The 27,702-nt window shown below is 37.0% G+C and overlaps 3 protein-coding genes across 4 annotated transcripts; 2 read left to right on the forward strand and 1 right to left on the reverse strand.

Moving 5' to 3' along the window:
- The first annotated feature begins 3,243 nt into the window (after positions 1 to 3,243).
- On the forward strand, positions 3,244 to 5,422 carry LOC100264006 (WRKY transcription factor 23). The gene is made up of 3 exons (XM_002277846.4): positions 3,244 to 4,145; positions 4,376 to 4,522; positions 4,692 to 5,422. Exons 1-3 carry the CDS (start codon positions 3,787 to 3,789, stop codon positions 5,092 to 5,094), a joined length of 909 nt encoding a protein of 302 aa, XP_002277882.1. The 5' UTR covers positions 3,244 to 3,786; the 3' UTR covers positions 5,095 to 5,422.
- Positions 5,423 to 6,883: 1,461 nt separating this feature from the next.
- Positions 6,884 to 21,917, reverse strand: LOC100262417 (flowering time control protein FCA; the record flags this gene model as incomplete). The annotated part of the gene is made up of 17 exons (XM_010654233.3): positions 6,884 to 7,141; positions 9,397 to 9,462; positions 11,826 to 12,030; positions 12,124 to 12,315; positions 16,037 to 16,327; positions 16,419 to 16,523; positions 17,271 to 17,364; positions 17,454 to 17,513; positions 17,982 to 18,046; positions 18,132 to 18,211; positions 18,689 to 18,755; positions 19,493 to 19,716; positions 20,191 to 20,266; positions 20,386 to 20,468; positions 20,654 to 20,732; positions 21,181 to 21,251; positions 21,605 to 21,917. Coding segments are annotated over 17 exons (2,121 nt in total), but the record flags the coding sequence as incomplete, so codon positions are not given.
- Positions 21,918 to 23,142: 1,225 nt separating this feature from the next.
- Positions 23,143 to 27,549, forward strand: LOC100258835 (uncharacterized). Of its 2 annotated transcripts, none has more exons than XM_010653976.3 (6): positions 23,143 to 23,295; positions 23,755 to 24,065; positions 24,438 to 24,885; positions 25,282 to 25,580; positions 26,515 to 26,886; positions 27,224 to 27,549. In XM_010653976.3, exons 2-5 carry the CDS (start codon positions 23,766 to 23,768, stop codon positions 26,860 to 26,862), a joined length of 1,395 nt encoding a protein of 464 aa, XP_010652278.1. In that variant the 5' UTR covers positions 23,143 to 23,295; positions 23,755 to 23,765; the 3' UTR covers positions 26,863 to 26,886; positions 27,224 to 27,549. The 2 variants fall into 2 exon arrangements, with proteins under 2 accessions (XP_010652278.1, XP_059593911.1); XM_059737928.1 differs by having other exon boundaries at positions 23,204 to 23,373.
- The last annotated feature ends 153 nt before the right edge of the window (positions 27,550 to 27,702 follow it).

Raw genomic sequence — 27,702 nt, forward strand, 5'->3', positions numbered from 1 at the left:
ATCTAACCATACCACTTCAAAGAAGGTACTTGAAGAATATTAGTTCATCATAGAGTGTTTTTATTCAAAGTACTTTTTTTTTTTTAAGTGCTGCCTTTAGAAGAAACACTCACCAAAGTGTTTTTTCAAAAAATACTATAAAGACTTTTTTTTTAATATTACAAATGATTTTAAATTTTTTTTTAAATATTTTCTACATTTCCTAAAATATCTAAATTTTTTCAAAATACTCTTTAAACTAAAATTATTTTATAAAATCATTGTCAAACAAACTCTTGATTCAAAAGTTATGATTATGATTTTAATAAATTTAATAACAAAAAATAATTCATATTAAGAATCCATTTAATAATAATTTTAAAAAGTATTTTTTTGTACTTTGATTTTATTTGTTTGTATTTGTATTCTATTCATATTTAACACATATTAGCAAAAAATAAAGAAAACGATAACAAATTTAATGCGGTTTGATGATCAATGTGATTCATATTTTCACAGAGTGCAATAACACTTAATAAGCCAGTAATCGACCCCCCATGAGTTAACCCGGTAATTTCACCTCAATCCTTAACGAAACATAACAAAATTTATTCAAATTTCACAATTCAACATATTCAACTGTTTAAATTTTATTATACATATTTAAATATCAAGAATTAAAGTTTGATATGTATTCAACAATTTAAACTTCATCATATTGATTAAGAGATTGAGAATTAAAGTTTAATATCCATTGAATGATTTAAATTTTGACCATATATATTTAACAATTTGAGAATTTAGAGATTGACAAGTTTCACTTCTAGAACTTAGTATTCTTCTTTAAGATAGTCACTTCCCTATCTTAACATTTTTATTTTCCTTTAAATTTGATTGTAAATATATATAATTAAAGAAAAAGTAATTTTCAACCCAAATTCTTTAAAGATAACGTAAACAAGCCGTAAATCTTTTTAATTTTAAAACAATTTGACATATAATTAAATTTATCCAAAGATCTTTAGGATCAGAAAGCATAATAAAATAATAGCAGAAAAATGCCAAATGGGTTCTCACTTCTCAGAGATAACAATTTTATTTTATTTATATATATATTATTTTATTTTATTTGCTTTGAGGATGCTTTTCCCACTTGACCAATGACCATAGTCAAAATCTAGGGTAGTGAGTCAGGGACTTGACTCACAACTGAAGACGACGACTTTGCACAACAAAACAAAACCGCTTTTCTATTTTTTTTAGTGCCGCTGCTCTTTCTCCATGTTTTGAGCTCCCAAACGTATCCCGTAAGCAACTCCTCCTCTTCCACATACCCCTTTTCACATTTATTTATTTTTTAAAAAGTGAATTTCCTTTTTTTTTTTTTTTTTTAACTCCAGAAAATAATAAAATTTATTATAATAATAATAATGGGAACATGGAAAGAGAAGATCTGGACGACGTGTATTACAAGCAACCATGAGAATATTCCCAAACCGCGTGAAATGGCTTGGTGCCTCCTATAGTGAATCCGTTCCCACGTCCACATGTAAATTAATTAATTAATTAATTAATTTTTATTATTTAAAAATAAAATTAATTAACACCATTTTTAGATGTTATTGAATTACTCCAATTTCTTCTAATAGAGGAGATTAGGGCCTCTATGTCAATCATTTTCAAGAACAATTTTTTATTTTTTAAAATAAAAAAAGAAAATATATTTAATAATTAAAATTTAAAAATAAAATATATTTTAATTATTATTTATTTATTTTTTTAAGGATTATTTTAAAAAATAATTATATAAGTTTGTATTTGATATAAATTTTTTTTAAAAATATTATAAATTTTTAAATACACTTTTATTTTATAAAATATCAAGTTCTCAAAAATTGTTTTTTAAAATTGTTTTCAATAGTATTTTTGAAATTTATGTTTTAAGTTGGTGTTAAAATTTAATAATAACCCATTTGAAATAATATAATGTAATTATTTATTTATTTTTAAATATTTTATTAAATAGTGGAAACCATAATTATTTTAATAGTTTCCAATGAATTTTTCCTATTACATCTATAGGGTATCAAAATTTTGTCTATGAAATAAATAGAAATTTAAACCATAATTACAACTAAAAGAATTCAACAAAATTTAAATTTTAATGAATAAGAATATGATTAATAATTGCAGTGGTCACCTCATTTTCCAAAGGGGGACCATTCCATAAAGGGGTTTTCTTCTAGAACTAAATTGAAAAAAAAAAAAAAAAAAAAGTAAAGTAAGGTAAGAATCGTAAGATAGCTAAGTTTTGGGGAGGCTTATCCAAAACGCAGCGTTTTAATAGGCGCACGTGCTGTATTAGGACAAAAGTTGCTGCTGAAGGTGAGACTAGGCTGTGGGCGAGGGTTTTGAACTTTTGTGAGGCTGAAGCCAAGATATTTCAGATAGCTACACGAGAACTACTATATTTATAATTAAATCCTCAAATTAATATTTATTTTTAAAAATAATTAAAATTTATTTTAAATGATTATTCTACAAACTATCTTTCAAAAATCAGTCTAACATTTTCATGTCATCATTTGGCAGCCATGAAATGATGGGTAATATAAAATTGAAAAAAAGAAAAAAAAGGCACAAATTGGTTGATGAATTTAAAATTGGTGTAGGGAGAGTGAGATGAAATGAGACGGAAATTATGTCAGGAAGATCCACGTGTCAAAGCAGAGGTCACACGTGCAGAACATTTATGAGAAAAGAAAAATAGGTTGCTTACAATAGAAAATAAAAGAGAGAGACAAAAGGCCATCACAAGTTATTTTCCTTTTTCCTTATCACTTTATCTTCTTTTTCTTTGTGCGATTTTAATGATTTGCTTCAAACAAAAGCAGCCATTTATCACCGACTTCAACGGTGTTTTTGCATGGAATCAACCCAACCCCTTTTCACACCTTCAAAAACTTACCAATTTTTTCTCAACCAAGTTTAATTTAATATTTAAAAAAGTTGATAATTCATGATATATTTGAGCCCATTTGCACATGATTTACTTGTTTGTTTTTCCATTTTTATTTTTCTTTGTGTGAAAAAATATCTTAAGAATTTTAAAGAAAAAAAATTAAAAAATGAGATATTTTCATTTAAATATTTGAAAATTTTTGCATAGGATATTTGTTAGAAAAATAATAATTTAATTTTTTTGTTTAATATTTAAAATTTTATATGTATTTAATGGGAGGGAATCAAGGGAGGGGGTATTGGACTAAGAATTTGTCCTTATTGCAGAAGAACAAACCGGGAAGAAAATTCAAAAAGGGGAAGAAAATTAAAATTAAAAAAAAAAAAGAAAAGAAAGGAAGAAAGAAAGGAATAAAAGGGATATCTGAGGAGGATTCAGTCGACGTTGTCACAGGCTCACATGCAACATATACACACACGTGCGAAGTGGTCGATCCTCCAAAACCGTACGCATAGCACGTGCGACGAATCCCGTTCACACACTAACCGGTTAACCGGTCAAATCATCGTATGAATGCGTCGACCACTTTGTTGGACCGCGTTGTCCAGACACCGGCTCCACCGGTCTGCACCCCACATTAACCTGCTGTCGCCGGTCCACCACCACCACCATCATCAAAGCCTCACTGTTCTCTCTCACACTCTCTCTTCCTCCCTTTATATACAACACACAAGCCTCGAACCCATCCCTTTCTCTAGTAAAAACTATTCAAATCTCACTCTTTCTCTCTCTCTCCAGAACTGGGAACAGTGTTTTTTTGATGAATTTGCACCACTGATTCGTCTATGGAGAGGAGCGGGGTGATGAAAATGGAGGATCCAGTTGGTTCGTGGTCATTTTCAGATCACGCTCCGGATATTCCGGCCGTGTTTGACTTCTCCGACGAAGGCGAGAAGGGAACGCTAGGGTTCATGGAGTTACTGAGTATTCAAAATTATGGGCCGCCGTTGTTTGATTTGGTGCAGCTGCCGTCTTTGGAGAAACCGACGGGTGCAGCTCCGGCAGTGCCGGCGTCTTCTGACGTGGTGAATCCACCGGCCACGCCGAACTCGTCGTCGGTGTCGTCGGCGTCCAGTCATGAGCAAGGCAGCAAAGCAGTTGAAGAAGAGGAGGAGGATGAGGAAGAGAAGAAGACTAAGAAAGAGTGAGTTCTTCCGACATAAGTGAGAAAACCCACTTAAGAACAAAATCAAAACGGTGTTTTTGTAGAAGTTCTTTACTTTGTTGATAAGATAAAAAGAAATGGGGATTTTTGCTATCTGGGTTGAAACCATTTGAGGAGAAATTCAGAAAGGATACAAGGATGTTTGATTTGCTTGTTCATGGCTTTTTTCTTTTCTTTTTTTCTTTTTTGTTTGCATTTATGGGGTACAGGTTGAAGCCCAAGAAGACAACAAGTCAAAAGAGGCAGAGAGAACCGAGATTCGCCTTCATGACAAAGAGCGAGGTTGATCATCTGGAAGATGGGTACAGATGGAGAAAGTACGGCCAAAAAGCTGTGAAAAACAGCCCCTTTCCTAGGTATTGTACTCACACTTGACTCATCTTTTTGTTTGGTATTTTTATGGAGCGTTTGGATTGAGAGAAATGAAAAGAAAATGCTCAAAAATGGTCTCACTTTCTTCAACTATGTTTTCTTCTCATTTCTCTTCCTTCTCTCTTGCTAATTTTCTCATTTTTGTGGATTTAGGAGTTACTATCGTTGCACCAGTGCATCATGTAATGTGAAGAAACGAGTGGAGAGGTGTTTCAAGGATCCGGCCATTGTCGTAACCACCTACGAAGGTCAACACACCCACCCAAGCCCAATCATGCCTCGAGCAAACCCATCCTCCATTGCCACCACCTTTGCTGGCCCGAGGCTTCAAACGACGCCGTTTCAACACCTACACCTCCACCACCACCAGCAACAGCAACATCCCTCTTTCAACGATGTTCCACTCTTGAATTATGGCCATGGCAGCAGCTTTGGGAGCGCCGCAAGGTCTGTTCAAGAGAGGCGTTCTTGCGCACCAACTTCTGCTTTGCATAGAGACCATGGCCTTCTTCAAGATATTGTGCCCTCCCATATGAGAAAGGAAGAGGAGATATGACGAAACGCGACTCCATTACTGTTTTGAGAGAGGAGGTGCGGACTGCGGTGTAGACGGAAAAACCCAGTTCTGGCATGTAATTCGCTTGCTGACTAGTACTGATAGAGAGCCTTCTTTCTCTCACGGATAAACCCGCCTCCACCTTTGTACACAGACCCTCATGAATATCACTGTAACAATATGGGGTTTTTGATCCAATGGAGGGACTAGTTTCTTTGTAAGTTGGGCACCTTGGTATTTTTCCTTTTTTGATGTGTTTCTTTCTTTCTGGGTATGTAGAAGTTATACAACATACAGAATAGGTAATTATGTTTTTTTTTTGGCTAAAGAATCCCTGTTTGGTTGCTGAGAAAATGAATAATGCTACATCAACTGCTTCTTCCAATATACTATTAATTTACATGTCAATTTAAAAGATTAATAAATCATTATTAATCAAAGCTGTAGAGTATCTATCGATGGAATTTAACAGCAGGTTTTCTAGTTTTCTCACCGTCTAAAAGATTCAAAACCTTAACTTCTTCTCTTTTCCCACCCCACTCTAAGCAAAGAAAACAGAGCAATAAATCTTGTGACCCCTCTCACTTGTCCTTTTATCTTTGTCTTTGTTGGCCAAGGAATGTGCATTGATTTCATTGAGGGGGTACTGCAGTCAGAATATTGAAAGAGCGTTTTGTCCATGGGACGATTAATATGGAAGCTTTTCACCCCTCCTGTGTCTGGGAAAACCCAAAAAGAAAAAAAAGCCCCATTTCAAGTGAAAAAGGAAGCAATGAATTGTGTGAAGTTGTTGAGGTGAAATGAATGCACTCTCTCTCTCTCTCTCTATATATATATATGGAGGTGGAATAGATCAAGTAAGAATAAGTCTAGCTACCACAACTAGGTAGTGACCCACTTTTTATATTTGCTGTGGAAATCATGTCTGTCCGCTCTCCTTTTTCATACCATGCAACATCTCATACTCACGAGCTGGATTGAATCATGCATCCATTGAATGGTGAGGATGTGGAGTGTGAAAAAGAAAAACTACAAATATAGAAAAGAAAATAAAAGAAAAGAAAGATAAGGGGGGTGGGGGGCGTCAGATCTTAAGAGAAATTAGGAAACTTTGAGCTTTCTTGATTAAATGAATGTATGGCTTATTCATGTTCTCTAGCAGCACGTTTCTTTGTGACTTTCTGTCCATGTGATCATATCATTGCTGGCCAAATCAGATAGATAAGCGAAGGGTAATAAACACCGAACAAAAGCAAATGCAAATTATTGCTCATTATTCAGGGAGGTGATCAGATGATGCTGCGCCCCATATTAGGTGTTGTTTTTTTTCATATTCCTCCCCTCTTAAGTAAAACAGTTTCAAATCCTTTTAGCAATAATAAGCGCTTAGAAGCATTTTTAAAATATTAAAAAAAAAAAATCAGCAATTATCAAAAAGAGCTTTTAGTAAGTTACCACTTCCCTTTAATGATGAGAGATGGAACAAGAATCAGCCATGCACACTGGAAGATGCATTCAGGTAATCAAGCAAATCCGATCGTATAGGGTTTTGCCTGTTTGAAAAGTGCTTCTCTGAGTATATTCACTGTTAGGTAGTTGAAAAAAATTAAGGTTTGGGGACAGATGAGAAGTGGAGCCACAACTCACGAGACTTTGATAATATTATTTTTCCAGAGAACTCTTGGAGATAGCCTTACCTTATCCTTTGCTTTTGCCACTGAATCAATTGACATGGACCTGTAAAAGAGAACTCAAGAAGAGATAGGGTAGGATATAGTGTTTCAAACAGTGAGTCAACCCTTTCCAACAAGGAATTGTTTCTATATAATTTATGGAAAAAAAAAAACACTATAATTGTATTAGAATTAACCTCAGAAAAATGAGGAAGGCAACTCCACCTTAGTAACAATTCCATTACATGTCTCTGGGGACGTTCAATCACAGCTTTCCTATCCCTGAAACTAATATACAAGGCATGCTTTTCCAAGCTTCTTCCGCTATACATTTGCTGGAATGCAGCTTCGGATACCTTCACTGCTACAACTTCCTGCAGATACATAACCCAAAAACACATGAACAGGAGGCACATAAATCTCTCTATAAAGATGAGTTTCTATGTGGAGCCCACTTTGATCATGATGTATTCATTTTCACAAGTTTTCACTCAAATGAACATCATCTGTTAAACTATATGGGTAAAAATGCATCCAACCATGTAGTTGATCTCCCATTTAGCCAATCAATTCATGGTCCAAACCCTGCATGAGTTCCATGGGCTTAGTGTGGGAATATATCGATTTTCTTGCAGCAGCAGCTTCAAGAAATTACTGGACAAAATAAAGTTTGAAATCTGTATGTCACCTAAAATATTTATTGGCTTACCATGGTTGTTCCTCAATTGGGTAAAAAAGCCTTTAACTAACATCTCTACAAATCTTAAGCTCAAGAAAATGAGGGCTACAACTGTATCTAAAGCAAAATTTTAAGGAGCAAAAAAGTAGCAGAGGAATAAAGGCCAAAGACTGAAAGACCAAGGAAATCCACTTACAAGTAGGTAAGTCTAATTCTTGGACTTGAACCCCTCCTAAGCAACTATATATATATATATATATTTTATAGATAAAACCAAATTCATTAAAAAATAAAAATGCCACAAGCATGCACCAAAGTACACAAGTAGTATACAAATAGTGCCTAATAGCACAGAAACAGAAAAAAAAAAAAAAAAACCCACCAAACACACCCCTCCCTTAACCAGAACCCAACCACTCAATAAAATTAAGGAAAGACAGAGAATCTATACTTGTGTACCCAGTAGAATAAATTCCTAAGAATATCTTCAAAAACTGAATAGAATGTTCCTCATTATCAAATGCCTCAAAATTTCTTTTCTTCCAGACCATCCAAACCTTTTTCTTTTCTTGCCCACAAACAAGTCATGCCACCCTAATAAAGCCTCCTTAACTATAGCAGCTTGCACCCAATGTACACCAAAAAGATCAAACAACAGCTTCCAGAGGATTCTAATCAGCGAACAATGAAGGAGAATGTGATCTATGGATTCATCCTCTTTTTTGCACAGAAAACGCCTATTGACCAAAGACCACCCGTGTTTTTAAGTTGATCTAAAGTCAAAACATTTCCCCATGAAGCATCCCAAGTAAAAAAACTTTAGAAGGGACCCACAAATTCCAAACTACCCATATTGGAAAAGAAACAACCACCCCCAGTTCCAAAACAGCATTGGAATCATTGCTTTACTTAACCTTTGAATGATTGAGAGGTGGAAGAAGTTGTGGACTTATTTTTATGGTTGCAAGGAATGGCAATTGATAGAGAGAGGGAAGATAAAATGGTGTGGCTAAGGAGTTATACAACATTTGTTGCCAGCATGTTTTACTTGTTGCTTGCACATTTTAGTGTCTTGCCCAAATGAGGTATAGCATAAAGAATGTTCTAGATCATTAGGTTTCTGTAGAACCTATAGAATTGTTGTATATCTACCCTTTCTATTCTTAATAGAGTATTTACACAGTTTATGTGTATTCTAGATACTCTTGTTCCCTGTAAATTTCTAGAAAGCTCCAGACAATTCAAAAGTACTTCAGACTTCCACACAATTAAAAAGTACTTCAGACTTCCACACAACTCAAAAATGCTTCAAACCAGGCAACTTTAGAAGCTTCTGAAACACCTGGCCTTTTCTAGAAAAGCTCTAAAGGTTCTGAGCAGTCCTAATTGCAATATTCTTTGTAACTATTGAATGTCTGTAGAACCTTCTGCTCCTCTGTAAGTGTCATTTGTGCAGAGTGAGAAAATAAAAATCTGTTTGGGAACTATTTTTGAGAACAAAAAATTGTTTTCCAGATAGCAGAACATGTTTGGTTATTTTTGGAAAGAGAACATTTCTTTTTTAGAACTTGTTCTGAAAACAGTATGATTTTTTAAAACATATTTAATTGCTTTCAGTTGTTTTCGTTTGCTTTTACGGGGCTATTTTAAAAAATAACTGTACAAATATGGAGAAAGATTGAAAATAAAATACTACATATAAGAGTTATTTTTAAAAAATGTTTTGGAAGCATAGAAAACAGGTTGAGAACATTCCAATTCCCAAACAGGCTTTTGTTCTAGAAAACATCACAGAATTGTTTTCGAAAATAGTTCTTAAAAATTGTTTTTTGAAAACGTTCCCCAATAAGTTCCCAAACAGGCCCCAAGCCCCTACAATAAAGCCAATAGGATATGAAATCTCTATATTCAATAAAAGATTTGAGTAAATTAAAGATGAACGCCAGATACCTGTTGGACACACAGTTGGGCAGTGGCTAGATTTGTTGCTAGCTATACTAGCACATGACAAAGACCCTGCAATCACCACAAGATAAAGTAACTCATATCATGCACCTTGTCAATTGAAATTAAAGCAAATGAAGCCAAATATTCAATTGCCAGACTAAAAAATAGAAACTAGACACCAAACAGAGTCAGCATCTTCAGTGATTGTTTTTTGACAGGTAAAAACAGATATTATATATGAGGGCCAAAAAAGCGTTCCAAAATATACAAGTATACACCAGCCGCATCAGCATCTTCAATGATTGCAATTTGCTTAATGAGTTCCCAATACCATCTTGAGCTTACATGTCTTATATGAATCTCCCACCAGGTGACCAGTAGCCAATATGGGGGTCTAACCAATATCTAAACCATAGTTTTAAAAGGCTCAAGGTGCATCAAGGCGCAAAGTAGTCCTGGACCCTGAGGTGCAAGGTGCACCTAAGGCGCGGGCTTTAGTAAAGTGAGGCGCACCCTAATTTACATATATTTTTCCTCTATTTTTCTCTTATTTTTCTCATATTTTTCCTCCTCTTCTTCGTCTTCTTCACTTTTCCACTACACGGTTGAGGCTAGGGCAAAATTTGGGAGAGTTGTCGGGTTGAAAACAACCAGAAAAGGGGGCTAGAAGGGAAAACAGGGCCAAAACAGCGTTGTTTTGGCCTATTCTTTTTAAAATAAAAGGGCCAAAATGATGTCGTTTTGGACCTTGCTCTTTTAAAAGAACAGGGACCAAACGACGTCATTTTGGTCCCAAAAAATGAAAAAAGAAATTAGGGCTTCTCTCTGCCCTGTGCAACCCGACGCTGGAAAAGAAGAGAAGGAGAAGAAGAAAAAGAAGAAGGAAGAAGAAGAAGAAGAAGAAGGAGAAGGAGAAGATGGAGGTAGGGGATCGAGGCGCACCTGTGGACCACGTCGCGCCTTGTGCGCCTAAGTGGCGCCTTCATGAAGGGGCGTTGCACTGCCCGAAGCCTAGGCACGCCTTTCACAACTATGATCTAAACTAATAAAATGTGATCAGATTTGTGAAGGATGACATGGCCAGGTTATGAGTTATAAAAGTGGACCTAATCCTCTCAACTACTAACATTGCAAAAAAAGAAAGTAGTGTTTTCTCTATCCGTAACATTTATGCTTACAGTGTATGTAAGAGTCAAATGTTAAAACTCCCAAAAGTGAATAGTTCATCACCAATGCATATTCTTGAGGATGCAATTTCTGCAATTAAAACTCCCTCAATTGACAGGCAGAAGTATTGGGTTCCAAGATTTCAAATGTAGACAAACTATATGTGCTTGTACATGCATGGATGCACCCTGAAATTGAAACACTAAAATCCACCTTGAATCTTAAGTGATGAAACTTTCTTTTATTTTTCTTTTCCAGGCAGTTCTTCGTTGCTAATTGTTAGTGTCCAGAGTGGAGGAGTTCAATCTGATTCAAGCAATATGACATAAGGGGTTGGAAAATATTACATGAAAAGGAGAGACTGATTCTAGAGGTAATACCATAATCTTCAAGATTCTCAATTACTAATTAACTAATGAGTTAAAGTATTTGAGTCTAACTATAACTCTTACTAGTTTATAAGTACTTAGTTCAGGTGTATCTTGGACATAGCTAGTATTATTATTATCATTCAGATTATATCAGTTTTAATGACTCAATCAATCCATTTTCAACTTACTTGGTTCCTGAACAATTGTTTGTTGCTTACATATATCAGTTATGTTGAAAGCAATGAAGTTATGTTGCCTATCAAAAGTTGGATCAGTTTTAATGACTAATCAATCCATTCTCAACTTGTTCCTGAACATTAGTCTGTAGCCTACATATATCACTTACAAATATTGAAAACAATGAAAGTATCTTGCCTATCAAAAAAAAAAAGGGAAGAACAAAGAAAGCAATGAAGTTATCTTTAAGCCCTTGCTTTTACTGCATTATGTGCAATTGCGCCTTTTGCCCCTTCTTCTTTAACCTACAAGTTCTTAGATCTCTTAAACCAACAGGTTTTTACAAGCTTATAGTTTGTTTCCAAACTCTCCACATCCTCATCGAATCAGTGGAACTTTTCCCACCAAAATCCTGTTCAAAGCCATACTCGAGAAAAAGATAAGACATTCATATCTTAAAAATCCTGCATCAGTTTTGAATCTAAAGACATACTCCTGCATCATAATCTCATTTTTCTGACCCACACAATGCAGTACAGCATCAGAATAAATCAATACCCACATAAATTCCTCCAAGCAGAAATAGAAGGTCAAAATGGATACATCAATAGATAATATGACCCAGTGTTTTCAGAATGAATAACACCAGAAGCCTGATATTGCAATGGACAAAGCAAAAATTTTGAATATACAAAGAGCCCAAGTAAAGAAGAATACCAGCTGGCGAAGATGAGGAAGGTGAATGCAATTTCTGATGGGAGAGCTCTGTTTGAAGCGGCACAATCCGTGTTTGAAAATTTTGTTGGGTAGAGAGAACCTGTGAGTGGCATGGAGATTGACACTGTTGACCAGAAGGATTTTGGAGTTGTTGGTGCTTTGGTAACTGTTGTAGAAATAAGATATACTCCTCAGGCTTCTCCCACTGCAATTCAATTTCCATGAACATTTATCGAATCTTTGAGAGGTATCCAAACAGCAGGATGCAAACCAAGATTCTCAAAGAGAGAAAAATTACCCTGCTTTCGCAAGTTTCACAATTGTAATAATACTTGAATCCATCTGGGCAGATATGTTCACTCCAATCACATTCTAGAAGATCTGCTGTTTCAGAACTTGCACAAACTGCAGGAGAAGAAGATACAATTGAAGGCAAAACTGCTGGTGGTAGGGTACCGGTGCTTGCAACTGTCTGAGGATTGCTTCCAGTCTGGGAAGACAGCAGGAAAACATATGATTGATGACAGTCACAAGGTTCAAATATTGCTAGCAAGCAACAGAGAAACAAAACGTAGAAAAGAGATTATAAAATGCCAATATCAAGTGAAAGCTAATGTTAATTTAAAGGAAAAAAATATGTCTCTTGAAACAAGTTCTTATCAACTACAAACTAAAATAACTCTGCATTTTTGTTGGTTATTACACCAACACACTAATAGAATACTAATCCTAGGCCACATATGCCATTGCCATTTATCCACCAGTATGAGCCTAAGAGACCTCTCTCAGGAAAACCTTAGCACTATTGTGCAATATTTTACCTCCACACATGTTGCAGGAGGCACCCTCACCCTTTAGTAAGGATAAATATTCACTGATACGTGCCAAGCTTTTATACAACAAACAACCCAAAGAATGAGAGAGATGCATTATTGGTTATCATAGGCTTACAGCTCATTTGAAATGGCTTCTTTTTTGGCTTTAGCCAGAAGTTAAAGCCAAAGTGGAAGCCATAATTTCAAAGAGGTAACCTTTGTTATGATGCAAGTTTGTTTAGGGCTTCTACGAAAAATAAATAAATAAATAAAATTATCCTGACTTCCATATTAAGTTCCTTTTTAAGCCATGATGTCACAAGATGCTTCAAATGACCCTTCCCATGGGCTTATATAGGAGGTGGGAAGCTTCTAGAGACCACTAGAGACATCTACACTTAGCTACAAAGTGGAAGAGCATGGAAGCTTCTAGAGAGGGTTAGAGATGTCCACACATCTCTACACTTGGCTAGGAGAGCATTGGAATAGTGTGGGGTGTTCTAGAATATTCCAAAGTCATCTTGTACATACCCTTGTACATAGACTAGTGTAGGAGCTTCTAGATTATTCTTGATTTGTAAGGAACCCTCCAAGGTTCTAGAGACTTTCTAAGGTGCTTATAAATAGGTAAAGGCCTCATTTGGCCAGGGCACCACCCACACCACTTCCTAGCCAAGCAAGTGGATTCAAAAACACTTGTAAAGCTTCCTTTGAGCAATAAAAGCTTCCATTCTTTAAGTGTTGCCTACTACGCCCTCTAAAACTTCTAAGTCGGGTTCATCTTAGCCTAACAAGCTAAGCATCGGGAGTAAGGTTGACTTAGCAAGATCAAGGGTCTTGACCTATCAAAGTGTTGCACGAGCTTAGGAAAAAACTAAATCTGTGATAGTTGGTATCAAAGTGTGGCTATGAAGCAGGCATAGTAAAGGAAGCATGTCGGGCTCCAACATGGAGGAGACTAGTGAGCAAACCTGTGGGAGGGAGACCGAGTCTACTGCACGGGGCAAGGATAGGAAAGATAAATCTCGTGATGCCATAGCCAACATGGAAGCAAGGCTAGCCAAGGTGGAGCTAGCCATGGTAGACACCCGAGAAGGGGTGGACTTGATTAAGGCATGGAGAAGGGCTTAGAAGATCTAAGGGAGTAGATCCAAGACCTTCGTGAGGGGGTGCTAGGCTCACAAGTTCAATCGGTGTCACACGAGGAGTTCATGTCTTTCCAAGACAAGGTCATGAGCATATTTGCTAGTATGAAGTCAAGGGTGGAGGCCTTGATTGCACGCATGGAGGCCTGAGACCAGGAGGTTCGACAAGAGCTGACCATCTACAAGACTGCCGTATCAGCACGGGTCATGGCCACACAAGAGGCATCTAGGGTGGAGGTGTCGAAGCCACAAGGGTTTAGTGACAAGCGGGATGCCAAGGAGTTGGACAACTTCTTATGGCATATGGAGCGATACTTAGAGGCTATCGCACTGACTGATGAGGCAACTAAGGTAAAGATTGTAACCCTCTACCTTACTAACACAGCTACTCTATGGTTGCGTTGGAGGTTCACCAATATGGAGAAAGACATTTGCACCATAGAGACGTGGGAAGACTTCAAGAGGGAGATCAAGAAGTAGTTCTACCTCAAGGACGTGACTTACTTGGCTAGGAAAAACATGAGATGTCTTAAGCACACAGGCTCGATATGCGACTATGTCAAGGAATTCTCTTCGCTCATGCTTGAGATTCCTAACATGATTGAGGAGGAATTGCTATTCAACTTCATGAATAACCTGCAAGGGTGGATCAAGTAGGAATTAAGGCGCCAAGACGTTCAAGACTTAACCACTGCCATGACAGTAGTAGAGTCTTTAACGGATTACAAGAGGGGAGACTCCTCCAAGGTTGAGTTTTTGGAGGATAGCCACGCCACAGGTGGGGGAGACAAGGTTTCAAGGGACCACAATGCTCCTAGAATGCGATCAGGCAAGACGCCTAACGTCCAGGAAGGAAGGGGTAAGGCGGAAAGAAGGAAAGTGTTTACACCTAAAATCAAATGTTTCCTGTGTGATAGTTCACATTGGGCACATGATTGTCCAAATAGGAAGAAGCTCAATGCCATGATCGAGGAGAGGAAACAGTAAGACGAAGCACATATGGGCTCGATGCAGTTATTAGGTGCCCTCCAAGTCAACCCAAAGCCTAGTACGCCTAAGACCTCCTTACTATCAAGGGTTCAAGTAAAGGAGGCAAAAAGGGGAACGAGTTGAGGTAGCCCGCACACACATGGACAAGGTCACTAAGGAAAAGGTGAACTCTATGGGCAAAAGGAAGCAACACTCCAAGCATCTAAAGTGCAGGTGTCTGCATCCATCCAAAGCCTCATAGGAAAAGGAGGTGAAGAATATCCTAGCTGAATGGGTTACCAAGAGACAAGGGGTCCCTCCTGTGATAAGAGTATCTAGTTCGATGGAAAGGACTACCTAAGAGGCAGGTAAGCTGGGAACATGCAGATACCTTAATAAGGTTCTGGAAACACATCGAGAGGTTTCAAGAAGAGGCAACGACAGGGACGTCGACGGCATAGGTGGGGGAGAGTGTCACAAGATGCTTCAAATGACCCTCCCCATAGGTTTATATAAGAGGTGAGAAGCTTCTAGAGACCCCTGGAAACATCTACAAAGTAGAAGAGCATGGAAGCTTCTAGAGAGGGCTAAAGATGTCCACACATCTCTACACTTGGCTAGGAGAACATTGGAATAGTGTGGGGTGTTCTAGAATCTTCCAAAGTCATCTTGTACATACCCTTGTATATAGACTAGTGTAGGAGCTTCTAGATTATTCTTGATTTGTAAGAAACTCTTCAAGGTTCTAGAGACTTCCTAAGGTGCCTATAAATAAGTAAAAGCCTCATTTGGCTAAGGCACCACCCAAACCACTTCCTAACCAAACAAGTGGGTTCCAAAGCACTTATAAAGCTTCCTTTGAGCAATAAAAGCTTTCATTCTTTAAGTGTTGCCTACTACGCCCTCTAAAGCTTCTAAGTCGGGTGCATCTTAGCCTAGCAAACTAAGCATCGAAGTAAGGCTGACTTAGCAAGATCAAGGGTCTTGACTTGTCTAAGTGCCGCACGAACTTAGGAAAAGACTAAGTTCGTGACAATAAGCTCCTTTGCTAAAATTACACAAACACATGTTGAAATAGTTATTGACTTCAAAAAGAACTTTTGGCTTCTCTAAAATTAATCAAAAGAGGTACTTATCATAGGAACATTCCCATGACCTCACAGACCTTATTGCATGTTCATCAACATAACAAATATTGACGCTTAAATATTATCCCTGCTACCTGATGGATAGCTTAAGCTCCTGTCTGCAGGATTTCTAAATATCACCGGCTATGCAGTACCTGCTGTGTAGTAACATGGGAATTCTGCTGCTGCTCCAAGTTTTGGGTTGGAGGTGGAGCCAGATGCAACTGTTTCTGTATCTCAGAGACTGCTTCTTTCAATGACTGAGAGCCTTTCTGTAGAGTATGTGCCTGTTGTAACTCCTGTGAAGGTGACTGCTGCCACGTATGAAGCGGTTGCTGCACAGCGCTAGGAACATTAGGCTGCTGGTTTGCTGTTTGGGAAACAACTTGTGGTTGTGAATGAGCTGGTATTGGTTGTACTGAAGCACTGGAGTTGCTTTGCATAACCTGAGATTCAGAAACATAAAATTTTTCCATCATGAGGACTTGAAGTTTATCCTTGAGTAAGAATCTAAAGTTTGTGGTCATAGTTGCAGACTTGCAAATTCAGAGAAGTTGAAAAGTGCAGAGTTGATTGAAGTGGCTCTTGTAATAGTGATATTTGGGACACCAAAAGGGAAGCAGACCACAACACGTTTGAACTCTGAAGAAGAAAATAAATTGACCAAAGGTATTAAATAGCCCAAAACGGTCCAAGTAAAATCATCAGCCAAAGGAAGTTTGATCTTCATGTATCTGTTCTGATATTAAAGAGGATGGTAATGGATGTCCCAAAAGAGAAACTCATAACCCACAAACAGCCTCCTGGGACCATAAAAAGGTTTTGAAAAGAAGGGGAAATTACTAATTAGAAAAAGCTAGAAGAGAATAAATTAAGTTTACATCTAATCAGAAAACTAAATATGGGTATTCTATCTGTAACTACTTAATACATACATACAGACACACACACACACACACTATGTGTGTTTAACAAGAGAAGCCAAGAGGGGTGGTGCTTCAAGAGATGAAACACAATAGCCTATTGCTTCCACCAAAGATATCCTGCATGGCAGTTCAACTTGATTGGATAAATGATTAATGATCCAATCATTTAATTTCTTGTCTACAATAAAATATGCTAAATTTACTATAATAAACATGTGAAACATTGGATGGCTTTGTAATTTTCTAGTCAAAATTACTAGGCAAGGCATCTCCTGGGTATACCACCATGTATCAAATACAAACATCCTGCACCAGGACTAGGTAGCCAGAAAATGTGTCAGTGTCTTAGATTGTGTCAAGAGTACCCTTTTGCACTAATTTAAAGGTATAAAGAAATATAACGTGTTTCTTGTTCAAGTTGAACACAATGCCACAAGATATCCCCAAGATCAGGAGCACTAACTTGGCATGATGATGCTGTGCTGTTTGGACTGGCTGGATACAGAGGATTAGGCAAGAATTGCCTCCACATGGGATCACCAACATTAGGTGCAGGCCTGCCACAAGTAAACACCAGCACAGAAGCTCAAATTTTGAAGTGTCAAAAATGAAAAAGGGATGAGAGAGATGAAGTCAAGAAGCATACCAACCGAGTGGTTCTTGAGAGCGGGGACCAAACTTTGGGCCACCAAATGCAACATGGCCTCTGTAAAGTAAGATAGAGGAAGATTAGTCAAATCATAACTCATAAGTAACAGCAAGGCATTAACTTAATCCAACTCCAATTTACCTAGGCAGAAGATACCTTGTTGAGCATTGCAGGAAAAAAGAAAAAAAAGGAAAGAGAAAAGGAAAAAAGAACAAAAATGATATGCGGTGAATGGAATCAATCATTTGAGTTCTTCCACCAAAGGAGCTAACATCTAAAATCAAAGTGGGCTAATACAATGCTCTTTTTCTTTACTATGTCCCTTAGGATTAAATAGGGAGATCACAAAGTAGCTGATGGTACAGTAGGAAATCTTTAAAATGGGGCCAACTGAGTGGTGGGTCCCAGCTCCTTCAGTAATAACTCATTTAGTTGAACTATACTTATAATCTATACATAAAACACAACATAGATTCACAGTTCTCATAAAATATGTAAAGGAAGAGAAATTTTAAGGAAAAAAACCTTGATTCTCCAATCCTAGGCTTCTTAGGATCCGCAAAACGGACAATTAGTGGCTGATCACAACCCTTAATCAACAAGAAAAAGAAAATAATCAGGGGCAGAAGTAGAACCCAAGTAGCAATACACATCAAAATAATTAATAGGCTTTACCCTCATCACGTAATTTCCATTTAGAGCATTGATTGCTGCCACTGCCATATCTCTATTAGAAAGCTTAACAAATCCACAACCTTCAAATCAGATAAAATCCAAACTAGTGAAAAACACAAGCTAACCCAAATATATGGGGTCCTAAAATTTGAGATAAAACTTTATCAAGAACTGTTATGGAATACACAAGTAAAGCAGCTGTTAGAGCCTATCACACTAATTCTACAAATGTTGTGAGATGGGTCTCAGAATTGGGCCAACACAGGTAGATAAAGCAACCAATGGATCAACTAGCTGACCTAAAGTTTTTGCCCTTTTTTCCCCTTCATTGAAACATGTTATATGTGGAAGAAACTGAAAGAACAAATAATCTCTAAGGTACTTTAATCATGTTAAAGAGGACCTGGAGACCTTCAGGGGACACCAAGCAAACTGGCTAATATGCAGATTAGAGCACAACTGCAGAAGTCCCCTTCCAATCTGCCATTTCATTTATGCAAGTGTACTTCAAGATTGAATAAGAAAGACAAATCAAACAATAAGAACAACAGACACACCACGACTCTGCTTCATGTCGTCCCGTACAATGAAGATATCTTCAACGATGCCATAAGGGGAAAATATCTGGCATATAAAAGATCCATGTAAAACACATAAACTTGAAATCAAAAAGTAACAGCACATACAAGAAGGGTAAACAATTGAAGCACAAAGAGAAAAAGAAAGAATATTTTCTAGTCATTTTAGTAACTCTTGTATGGAATGTAGACTCGATTCAAGAAAAATGGGGGGTTTTATTCTCAGACCAATGCTAACATAAGCAATCTGCTACAATGATTTGCTACCAAGCTATTTCTGACCTGAGTAAAAAATTTCACTGTTGTGTTTCTTATGCATATATGCCTTATCAGCTTGATTTAACGATTTTCAAACTATTTAATGTGTGGCATACCAAGTGTAAAAGCAGAGTGCCAAAAAATATATTGCAAAAAGTTTCACATATAGGCACATCAGCATATGTGCATCTGACTGTTAACTTGCATATTCCCATTTGTCTTACATGCATATGCCAATGCACGTCAACATATAGGCCATATATATCTCAGAGTCACATATATATGGTCTATGAGCTTGACCTCCTATCCTATGTTCAATAATGGGTGGCCTACCAAGTGTACAAGCACTGTGCCCAACAATGTATTCCAAGCACATCAACAAATATGCATCAGACTATTAATCTTGCCTGCCAATGTACAATGTGAAGAAGTACTAAAAAGGGAATTTTTATTTTTTTTTATTTTTCCTTTTTTACTGAGGCAATGCTAAAATAAACTTGATTGCTCAATAGCTTTAGAGCATACTTCCTCAATTTCCCTTTTTGAAGCTTGCTTGTTCAGATAACCAACATAGAGTTTGTCCTCAAATGGCCCTGCTGGCCTTGCCGGCCCGGCCGGTCCTGCCGGTCCTGCTGGTCCTGCCGGTCCTGCTGGTCCTGCCGGTCCTGCTGGTCCTGCCGGTCCTGCCGGTCCTGCTGGTCCTGCTGGTCCTGCTGGTCCTGCTGGCCCTGCTGGCCCTGCTAGCCCTGCTATTAAGAAGAAGAAGAAGACGTCAAATGTCAGAAATGAATGGAGGTGAGAGAAGAATTTGTTTACTTGATGAAACTAAAAATGCAGGCTGCATCTGACAACATAGGTATGCCAATGAAGATACATATGCATCCAGCAACACAAAGCCAATGCGTAGAAACTGGTGATCATGGAAAATTAAAACCATGTTACAAGAATGAAACTAATGCATACAACTAATTTACCTTTTCCACAAAAATCTTATGCACTGGGCAGTATATGCAATATGCACTGGACAGTACATGCAAATGAATCTGCACATGCAAATGTAACTAATATTTGCTCAGAGAAGAATATGCCTTAAGAATCTAAAAGGTATGAGGTGCTCAGTGCAGGCTTGAAGTTTGTCTTAAGAATCTAGAATGCTCAGCACATGCTTGCAATCCTGGGAAGTATAACTGAACAGGGATGGGGAGTTGGAGGTTTCAGAATACCTTTTGCAAGTGTAGGGCAATTAGCAAGGCGCTCCCGTTCCCCATCAGCATATCTAACTTTGATGGCTGCCACTCCCTGGAAAACACAAATGCATCAAAAAAAAAAAAAAAAAAGGAAAACACAGATTACCTGACAGGAGCAAAAAGCAGCAAGAGAAATATTTTATCTATCAGTCCCAGCGCAAGAGAACTCACCCCAGGCAAAGTTCGTTGGTTATTTAAAGCTTTAATAGCTCTGTCAGCTTCGTCCATGGTTGCATATTTTACAAAACAGCATTCTGCAGAAGTAAACATTTTGATATAAGTTATGATAGATTGTTATTACTTCTTCATATTCTGTAATTGTAAGCATTGCCAAAAACATATACATGGTTGTTGTAAGTATAATCTAAGCACAATGATGACATGTATAAGGGGTTAGAAAATCAGTCATTGAATTCATAGAAGATATGCATTCCAATACCTTGTTGTTGGCCAGTTCTCTTATCCTTGAGTAAAACAACCTCGACAATCTTTCCATGTTCTTCAAACAAGGAGCGAATCTGACATGCCCAAGGCAATGCCCAAAATTAATATACAGAAAAGTGGTTAGAAGAAGGGCATATGACAATATTAGCTATCATTAACTTGCAAATGCAAATGCCAAAAAAAAAAAAAAAAATGCTTTATAATTGTCAACACCTTAAAGAGAGGCTTGAAAAATGAACATCAGAGAAAGAAAACAGAAATGCCAAAGTTTTCCTTTGGCCAGATGATATTAAGTATAGTTCAATGTAAAAAAAAAAAAAAAAAAAAACCAATAAATTGTACTCCTAAAGGGTCAACTTCCTATGATATAAACATGGTTATATAGAAATTCAAAATTCGGGATTTTGCAATGTCTAAAAATCAATAAAGGGAATTAATTAAACTAGTATCTACATGTTTATGATTTATGCAAATCCCACAAAAATTATGGAAATGGTGATGGCTAATGAAACAATAACTTACATCTTCTTCTGTTACAGTTCTTGGAACGCATCCAACATAAAGTTTCACAAAGGCGACACCCTCATTGTAATCTAAAAAGGTCATCGTGTCAGCAAACCAGAATACACAGAATCTAGAATTGAAGATTGCAAAGAGATGAATGAACATGAATTCTAAATCAATGATTTGCAGATATAAGAGGCTATATTGCCACATCCTAACACCTAAAAAACTGAGAGAGGACTCAAATATTTGATAACATGACTGGACAAGTATATTAACTGTATTATTCTCAAATGACTGCAAGTTTAGATTTCTGTTTTCTCAATTAAAAGAATTTTGTTTCAATTCTTCTCTTTTCCTGCGTTTTCTCGGCAACCAAGCAGGTAAGCCGACAACTAAAACGAAAAAATTAATAAAACAAGGAAGTTAACACGATAAGCACCATGACCGGAGTTATTCAACCATCTCTTCCTGCCAGAAAAGGGCCCGAAGTGATCGGGACCGTGCCCGCCACCGCCAATTGTCCGGAATCCACCACCGCCATACGAGTCATTCGGTTCACCGTTGAAATGGTGATTGTGGTTGTGGTGGTGGTGGCCGTCGCCGGAGAAACCGGCCCTGTGATGATCGAAGCTCCTGTCATGGGAAGCGACGTGGTCGTCGGAGTAGCGAGCAAAGGCACCGCCGGAGTGAGGTGCGCGGTGGTGCTCCGGCTGCTCGCCGAAGCGTTCTCCTCTGAGCCTCTCCAGCTTCGTTCACTGGTCCGGGTTATGCGGAATCGAAACCCTACAAATTTGCCAGAGAGGGAGTGAGGCCACAACTTGAATCTAAAATAGTTGTCATGGACTATTGGAAAATCATATATTTCATTTTACATGTCTTGGAAATATCAAATGTCGAAGTTCTTGACTTTTGGGGTGAATTAGGGTGTATGCCTCTTGCAGGTATCAGGCGTTTCAATATGATGTTGTTGTTTTCCTCTAGTAATGTTATTTTGGAATATTGACAAAAGTTGATCCCTATTAAAAAAAATTATAACACACTATCAAAAACTAATAGTGATAAAAATCAACATAAGAGGGTTCAACTAGGCTCGTGGCACATTAATTGAAATTTAAATTATTCTATTTACATGTATAATTAAAATAAATATATATATATTTCAATTTTTCCTTATTTAACACATATAAAATAAAAACTATATTTCATAAAATAAATTATATAATATTTATTATTAACGTAATTAAATTTTTTTTTTTAACATTTTACTATTTTTATTTAAAAGTAACTTAATGATATTAATATATATAACTGAATCTATTGATAACAAATTTATTTTAATTATATTTATTTATATAAATAAAATATTTTTAGTTGAATGAAATATTAAATATTTTAATTTTTTTCTATTTGGTTAAGAAACAATGCTACTTGTATTAAAATAATTGGAATAGATTAAGATGGGATAATCCCGTTTGGCCATTGTCATTCCTAAATGAAGCCGTTAAAGCCAAAAGAATATTAATAAACTTTAAATATTTTTGTATGGTTTTTTTTTAAGTTAAACATTATTTTTATATTTTAAATTTTAAGATCCGATATTTGAATTTGAGTTTAGTAGGGATTTTGAATTTTCTGAGCCCATTTTGAATGAATATTTTCTTTATTTTCTTTTTGTTTATTTCCTTCCATTTTGGTTTTTTCTTTATATATCTTTTTGGGGATTGCAGTGCCTCTCTTTGATTACAAACAAATGAGCAAAATAGACATACTGATAATTGCTCTGGCATCCATCAAAAATAAAAGTTGGGCTCAAGCAAGAATTTATGGCCCAGGATTAGTAAAAAATATTTGGGCCAGGCTTCATGTTGTCATTGGAAGCCCAGCCCGTACACAGGAGGGGCCGAAGCCTTGTCCATCCAATGCCATTCCTATTGGCTATTGTTGATAAAGCGGGGCGATATCAGCGTGTGTGCATATAAATGGGCCTAGTATGCAATACCCGCAAAATAAAAGGGGCAGAAAAGCAAATAAGAAAAACCCATTCTAAAAAGTAAAACGAAAAACAAGCCCTAGCCGTGGTGGTCTTCATCGTTCAAGCCCTCACTCTCTCTCGCCGCTGTCGCTCCTCGGGTAATCTCTTTCTCTCGATTCTTCTATGTTCTTCGATTGCAGATTACGGATTCAATCCAATCCAATTTTCAACTGACGGTATTCTCAATTTCTCTTCTTTTTGCGCGATTCGAGTCCTATTCGAATGTGTGCTTCGATTCGAATCTGCTTGCATGTATGTCGTTGGTGATGTTTCTGGTGATTATGTTGAATGGTGGTGTTCCTTTTTTATTTTTTTGGTTTCTGTTTGGTTTTTGTAATCGATAAAAATTGAAATTAGTTTCGAGGGGTCTTGCTAGGTATTCTTTTGGGTGAGCTGGGTTGTAAATTAGTAGGCACACTGTTATCACTTCAGTTTTTGTATCCATAGAAATAAGGATTCTAGCATGCGTTTCGATTTTTGGGCTTATCCATTTGTTTGTGTTTTGATTTCTTTGTTCCACATATATTATTATGGCTGGGTAATGTTTGGCAATGCAGGTTTTCATTGGATGGCGAAAAGACCAGAACCAGACGATGATGATTTTAGCGAAATTTATAAGGAATATACTGGTCCTCCTCGATCTACCACCAGCAATGTACAAGATAAAGCGAAAACAAGCAAAAGGTCTCATGCAAGTTCTGATGAGGAAGAGGAACCTCGTGACCCCAATGCTGTCCCAACAGATTTCACCAGTAGGGAAGCTAAGGTTTGGGAGGCTAAGTCTAAAGCTACAGAGAGGAACTGGAAGAAAAGAAAGGAAGAAGAAATGATCTGCAAAATATGTGGCGAATCAGGCCACTTTACTCAGGTGCTGTTGCTTTCTCTATCAATTCTTTTCCAAAGGGTGTCGGAATAAAGCATTATAGTAATGCATTGTTTTTTCTATTATGAGAGAATTTGCTTGTCAGTTCTGATATGCAATTGACCTTGTTTTTGGAAGAAAAAAGGGTCAAGGTATTATATTTGATTTTTTTTCTTATTTTATTTGATTTTTTTCTCATACTTGTAAGTTTTTAACTAATTGTAACTATATTTGATTTTTTTTTTCTTATTTGATTTGGTAAAACCGAAGATGAGAAAATCAATTTTCATAGCATTTTTTTTCCTTAGTACTTTCCTAAAACTGAACACTCAATGTGTTCTCTATTTGGGTTGAATGTTATGCTTGGAACATATACAGGGATGCCCATCTACTCTTGGAGCAAACCGCAAGTCTCAAGATTTCTTTGAAAGGGTTCCTGCAAGAGAAAAGCATGTGAAGGCGCTTTTCACAGAGAAAGTGATACACAAGATTGAAAAGGACATTGGCTGTAAAATTAAAATGGAGGAGAAATTTATAATTGTTAGTGGCAAGGATAGGCTAATTTTGGCAAAAGGCATCGATGCAGTGCACAAAGTGATTAAGGAGGAGGGTAATAAAAAGGCTTCGTCTACTTCTCACATGAATAGGTCTAGGTCACCTGAGCGGAGCCCTGTTGGCCCTCGGTTTGGACGCTCTGAATCCCAAAAATCTCATCCTAGTCCACAAAATATAGCACAGTTCCAACAGAGATTTGGCAGGCAAGAGAGAGTTGTGGAAGACCGTATTCGTGACGATATGCAGAAACTGTCAAGAGGTTCCCCACAAGGTAGGGACAGCATACGATATATTTACGGCATCCATAAAAAGCTGGTAATCCCATATTCGTAGCTTATTAGGTCCTTAGATATTTTCATACGTGTCTCTTGTTGACCTCACATTTTTTGAATTCTTAATGATACTACTTGTTGCTTATCATTTTTGTTTGCAGCAAGAGGTAAGTTATTATGTTCAAGCATTATGTGTTCGATTCTGAAGTAACTTTCCTGGGTGAGTCTGAATTGATCGGATTGTCTCCAAAACAATTATATTTACTGAAAGTATATCAGCATTGTTTGCATCGGATGGATTCACTGAGTGAATATAAGATAGCATGTCTAATTAAAGCTACCATCTATGTTAGCATCTTGAATCAAGTGCTTAACATACTCTTCCTTTGCTGAAGCTTATGGTAATGATGGAGCTAGAGGTCGTTCAAGCCATTCAAAATCTCCAGCTCAGCCCCCTTACACGGGCAGTTCATATAATTCATATGATGGACATAATCAGAGTGTGGGGGTCTACAGAAATGATGGGTGGGATACTGAGAGACGAGGATCTGATATGCAATCTGGCCGTAAGTTTGAATACCCTGCCGCCCCACAGACATTAGAGGAGTTAGAGTTGGAATATAAGAGGGAGGCAATGGATCTTGGAAGAATTCGTGATAAAGAAGAAGATGAAGAAAATTATAAGCATCGTGAGGTATAAAGCTTATCTTTTAAACTTATTCTCGACTGCCCAAGTGATAGCTGGTTTATTTAAACACACCAAACCAATTTTGATGATTAGTGAACATTTGCTCCTATTTTGACAAATTCAAATGTTGAGTTTCTTTTTTATTTTTCCATTTTTTATAGCCTATAAGAAGAACTCAGGCTCAAATTATGTTTTAGGCTCCAAAAATGTTTTTAACTAAAGTATGACTGAAATTCTTTTTGGGAACAATTTTAAATGCTTCTTTAGTTATATCATAAAACCCAGTATTGTGCATGCTATTTTTATTTCTGCTTAAGGTACTTATGTTGCCTGATTCCTTAAATTTCACACAAGTGTGACCTTAATTCTTATGTGAGGTTTCAACATGAATATAGCACTGGTGTCTTGAACATAAAAACGTTTTGCTATCAACTTATGGTTCTTGAGCAAATATTTATTGCACTGGTGACATTAATTCTTATGTGAGGATTTCACTGGTGTCTTGAACTTAAAAAGGTTTAGCTATTAACTTATGGTTCTTGAGCAAATATTATAGCATTCCTACACCTCAGAAAGATTAGAGCTTGTTTGACACTTTTCCTTTTTCAAACATAAATGCTAATGATCCCATAATGACCCTGATACTCAAATTATAATAATACCCTCAAAATTGATCGTTAACAGTCAGTAATGGGATTTTTCATGAAGATTTTTTGAAAGAAATTCAAAAACAAGAAGCTTAAAACATTTCTTCCAAAATGGGGAAATTGGAAACAGAAAATTCAGCCCAATAAATGCAACTTTAAGACAAAACTTGTCATCATGAGTTGCTATGTTCACTCTCCTTTATGGAACATGGGGGCATCAAAATGCCATCTTAGCTGTTTGTTGTATTGATTAAGAAATTTGTTTTCTGACAAACTGGTTTTATGGATTCAAGGCTGTTAGGGAAATGAGAGAGAATTACATGAAGAAACTAGCTATCTTAAGGGGCACGCATGCAAAGCAATGGGAGGAATTTCTTCAACTTGATGCTGAAAGGCAACACCAACGGGCACGTCAACAGATGTCCAGTTCAGGTTTTGGTGGCTATAAGCAGGCCAGTTATTCTGATTATGATGGTTCCTCTGCCAATCCTCATTATGCTGGAGCCAATATACCTATGGATTCAAGGGGCAGGTACCCGAACCCTGTGGAAAACTATCCTCCTTCAAGGCCTCATGATACTTACAGTGAGTTTCAGCGTCAAAGGAGAGAAGATTTTGGGAAAGCTTACCACCGATACTAAATTGGTATTTTGGAATTAAGTTTGGTGAGTCACATCCTTACATCAAGTTAAGAAATTGTAATTTATTTCTCTTTTGGTTGTCCTAAGGCATTGAAGGCCTGCTCTCATTGTCCAATTTTGTGATAAGGTTCACAGTACATGAGATATGGTTCCAGGGGTGGGGGTTTAGATGGCAAGATTTATCAAAATCCTTTACGCATTTTCTATAATACACACCATTGCAGTTGTTGCACAGTGCATAGAGAAATGGGCAGCTTGTGTAAATTTAGTAGGTTTTTGTCTGGGCATGGGTGGGAGACATAAGACTTATCTTTATGGCTTATTATGCATTAGCTTAAAATTTCAATCCAAAAATTTTCAGGGTCCAGATCTTGATTGGGTACGAGTAATGCACAGGGGAGCCCCAAATTTAGGTATGCTCAGTTATGTTTTTGGGCTTATGAAAGAAAATGACAAACATCAAATTCTGTTGGTACAGTTCTTTCCTTCTCAATTTGGTGTTCTTTTGTTCAAATTTCATTGCAGACAAATGATTTTAGCTTATTTGTTAGGCTAGTATTGTTTTAAAGTTACAACTTTGTTAGTCGTGGAGATTTCACATCAATTATCAGAGTAGGACCAAAGACACTGCTCATTGGTTTGGAGTACTAATGGTTGAATTCAAGGTTAATTGTTTGTTTTTTCTTCTTGTCTATGATATTTAAGTTCTACATCGGAGAGCACTGAATGTTCCTAGATGATGGTTTTGCATTTGTTTCAAATTTTCTTGGTCATCACTATAATTTGGATGCTTGGTTGGCACGGAACTAGAAAGTAATGCCCACTAAGCCTTGCAGGAAC

Source organism: Vitis vinifera, chromosome 7 (genome assembly GCF_030704535.1).
Source record: "Vitis vinifera cultivar Pinot Noir 40024 chromosome 7, ASM3070453v1".
Taxonomy (NCBI): Eukaryota; Viridiplantae; Streptophyta; class Magnoliopsida; order Vitales; family Vitaceae; genus Vitis; species Vitis vinifera.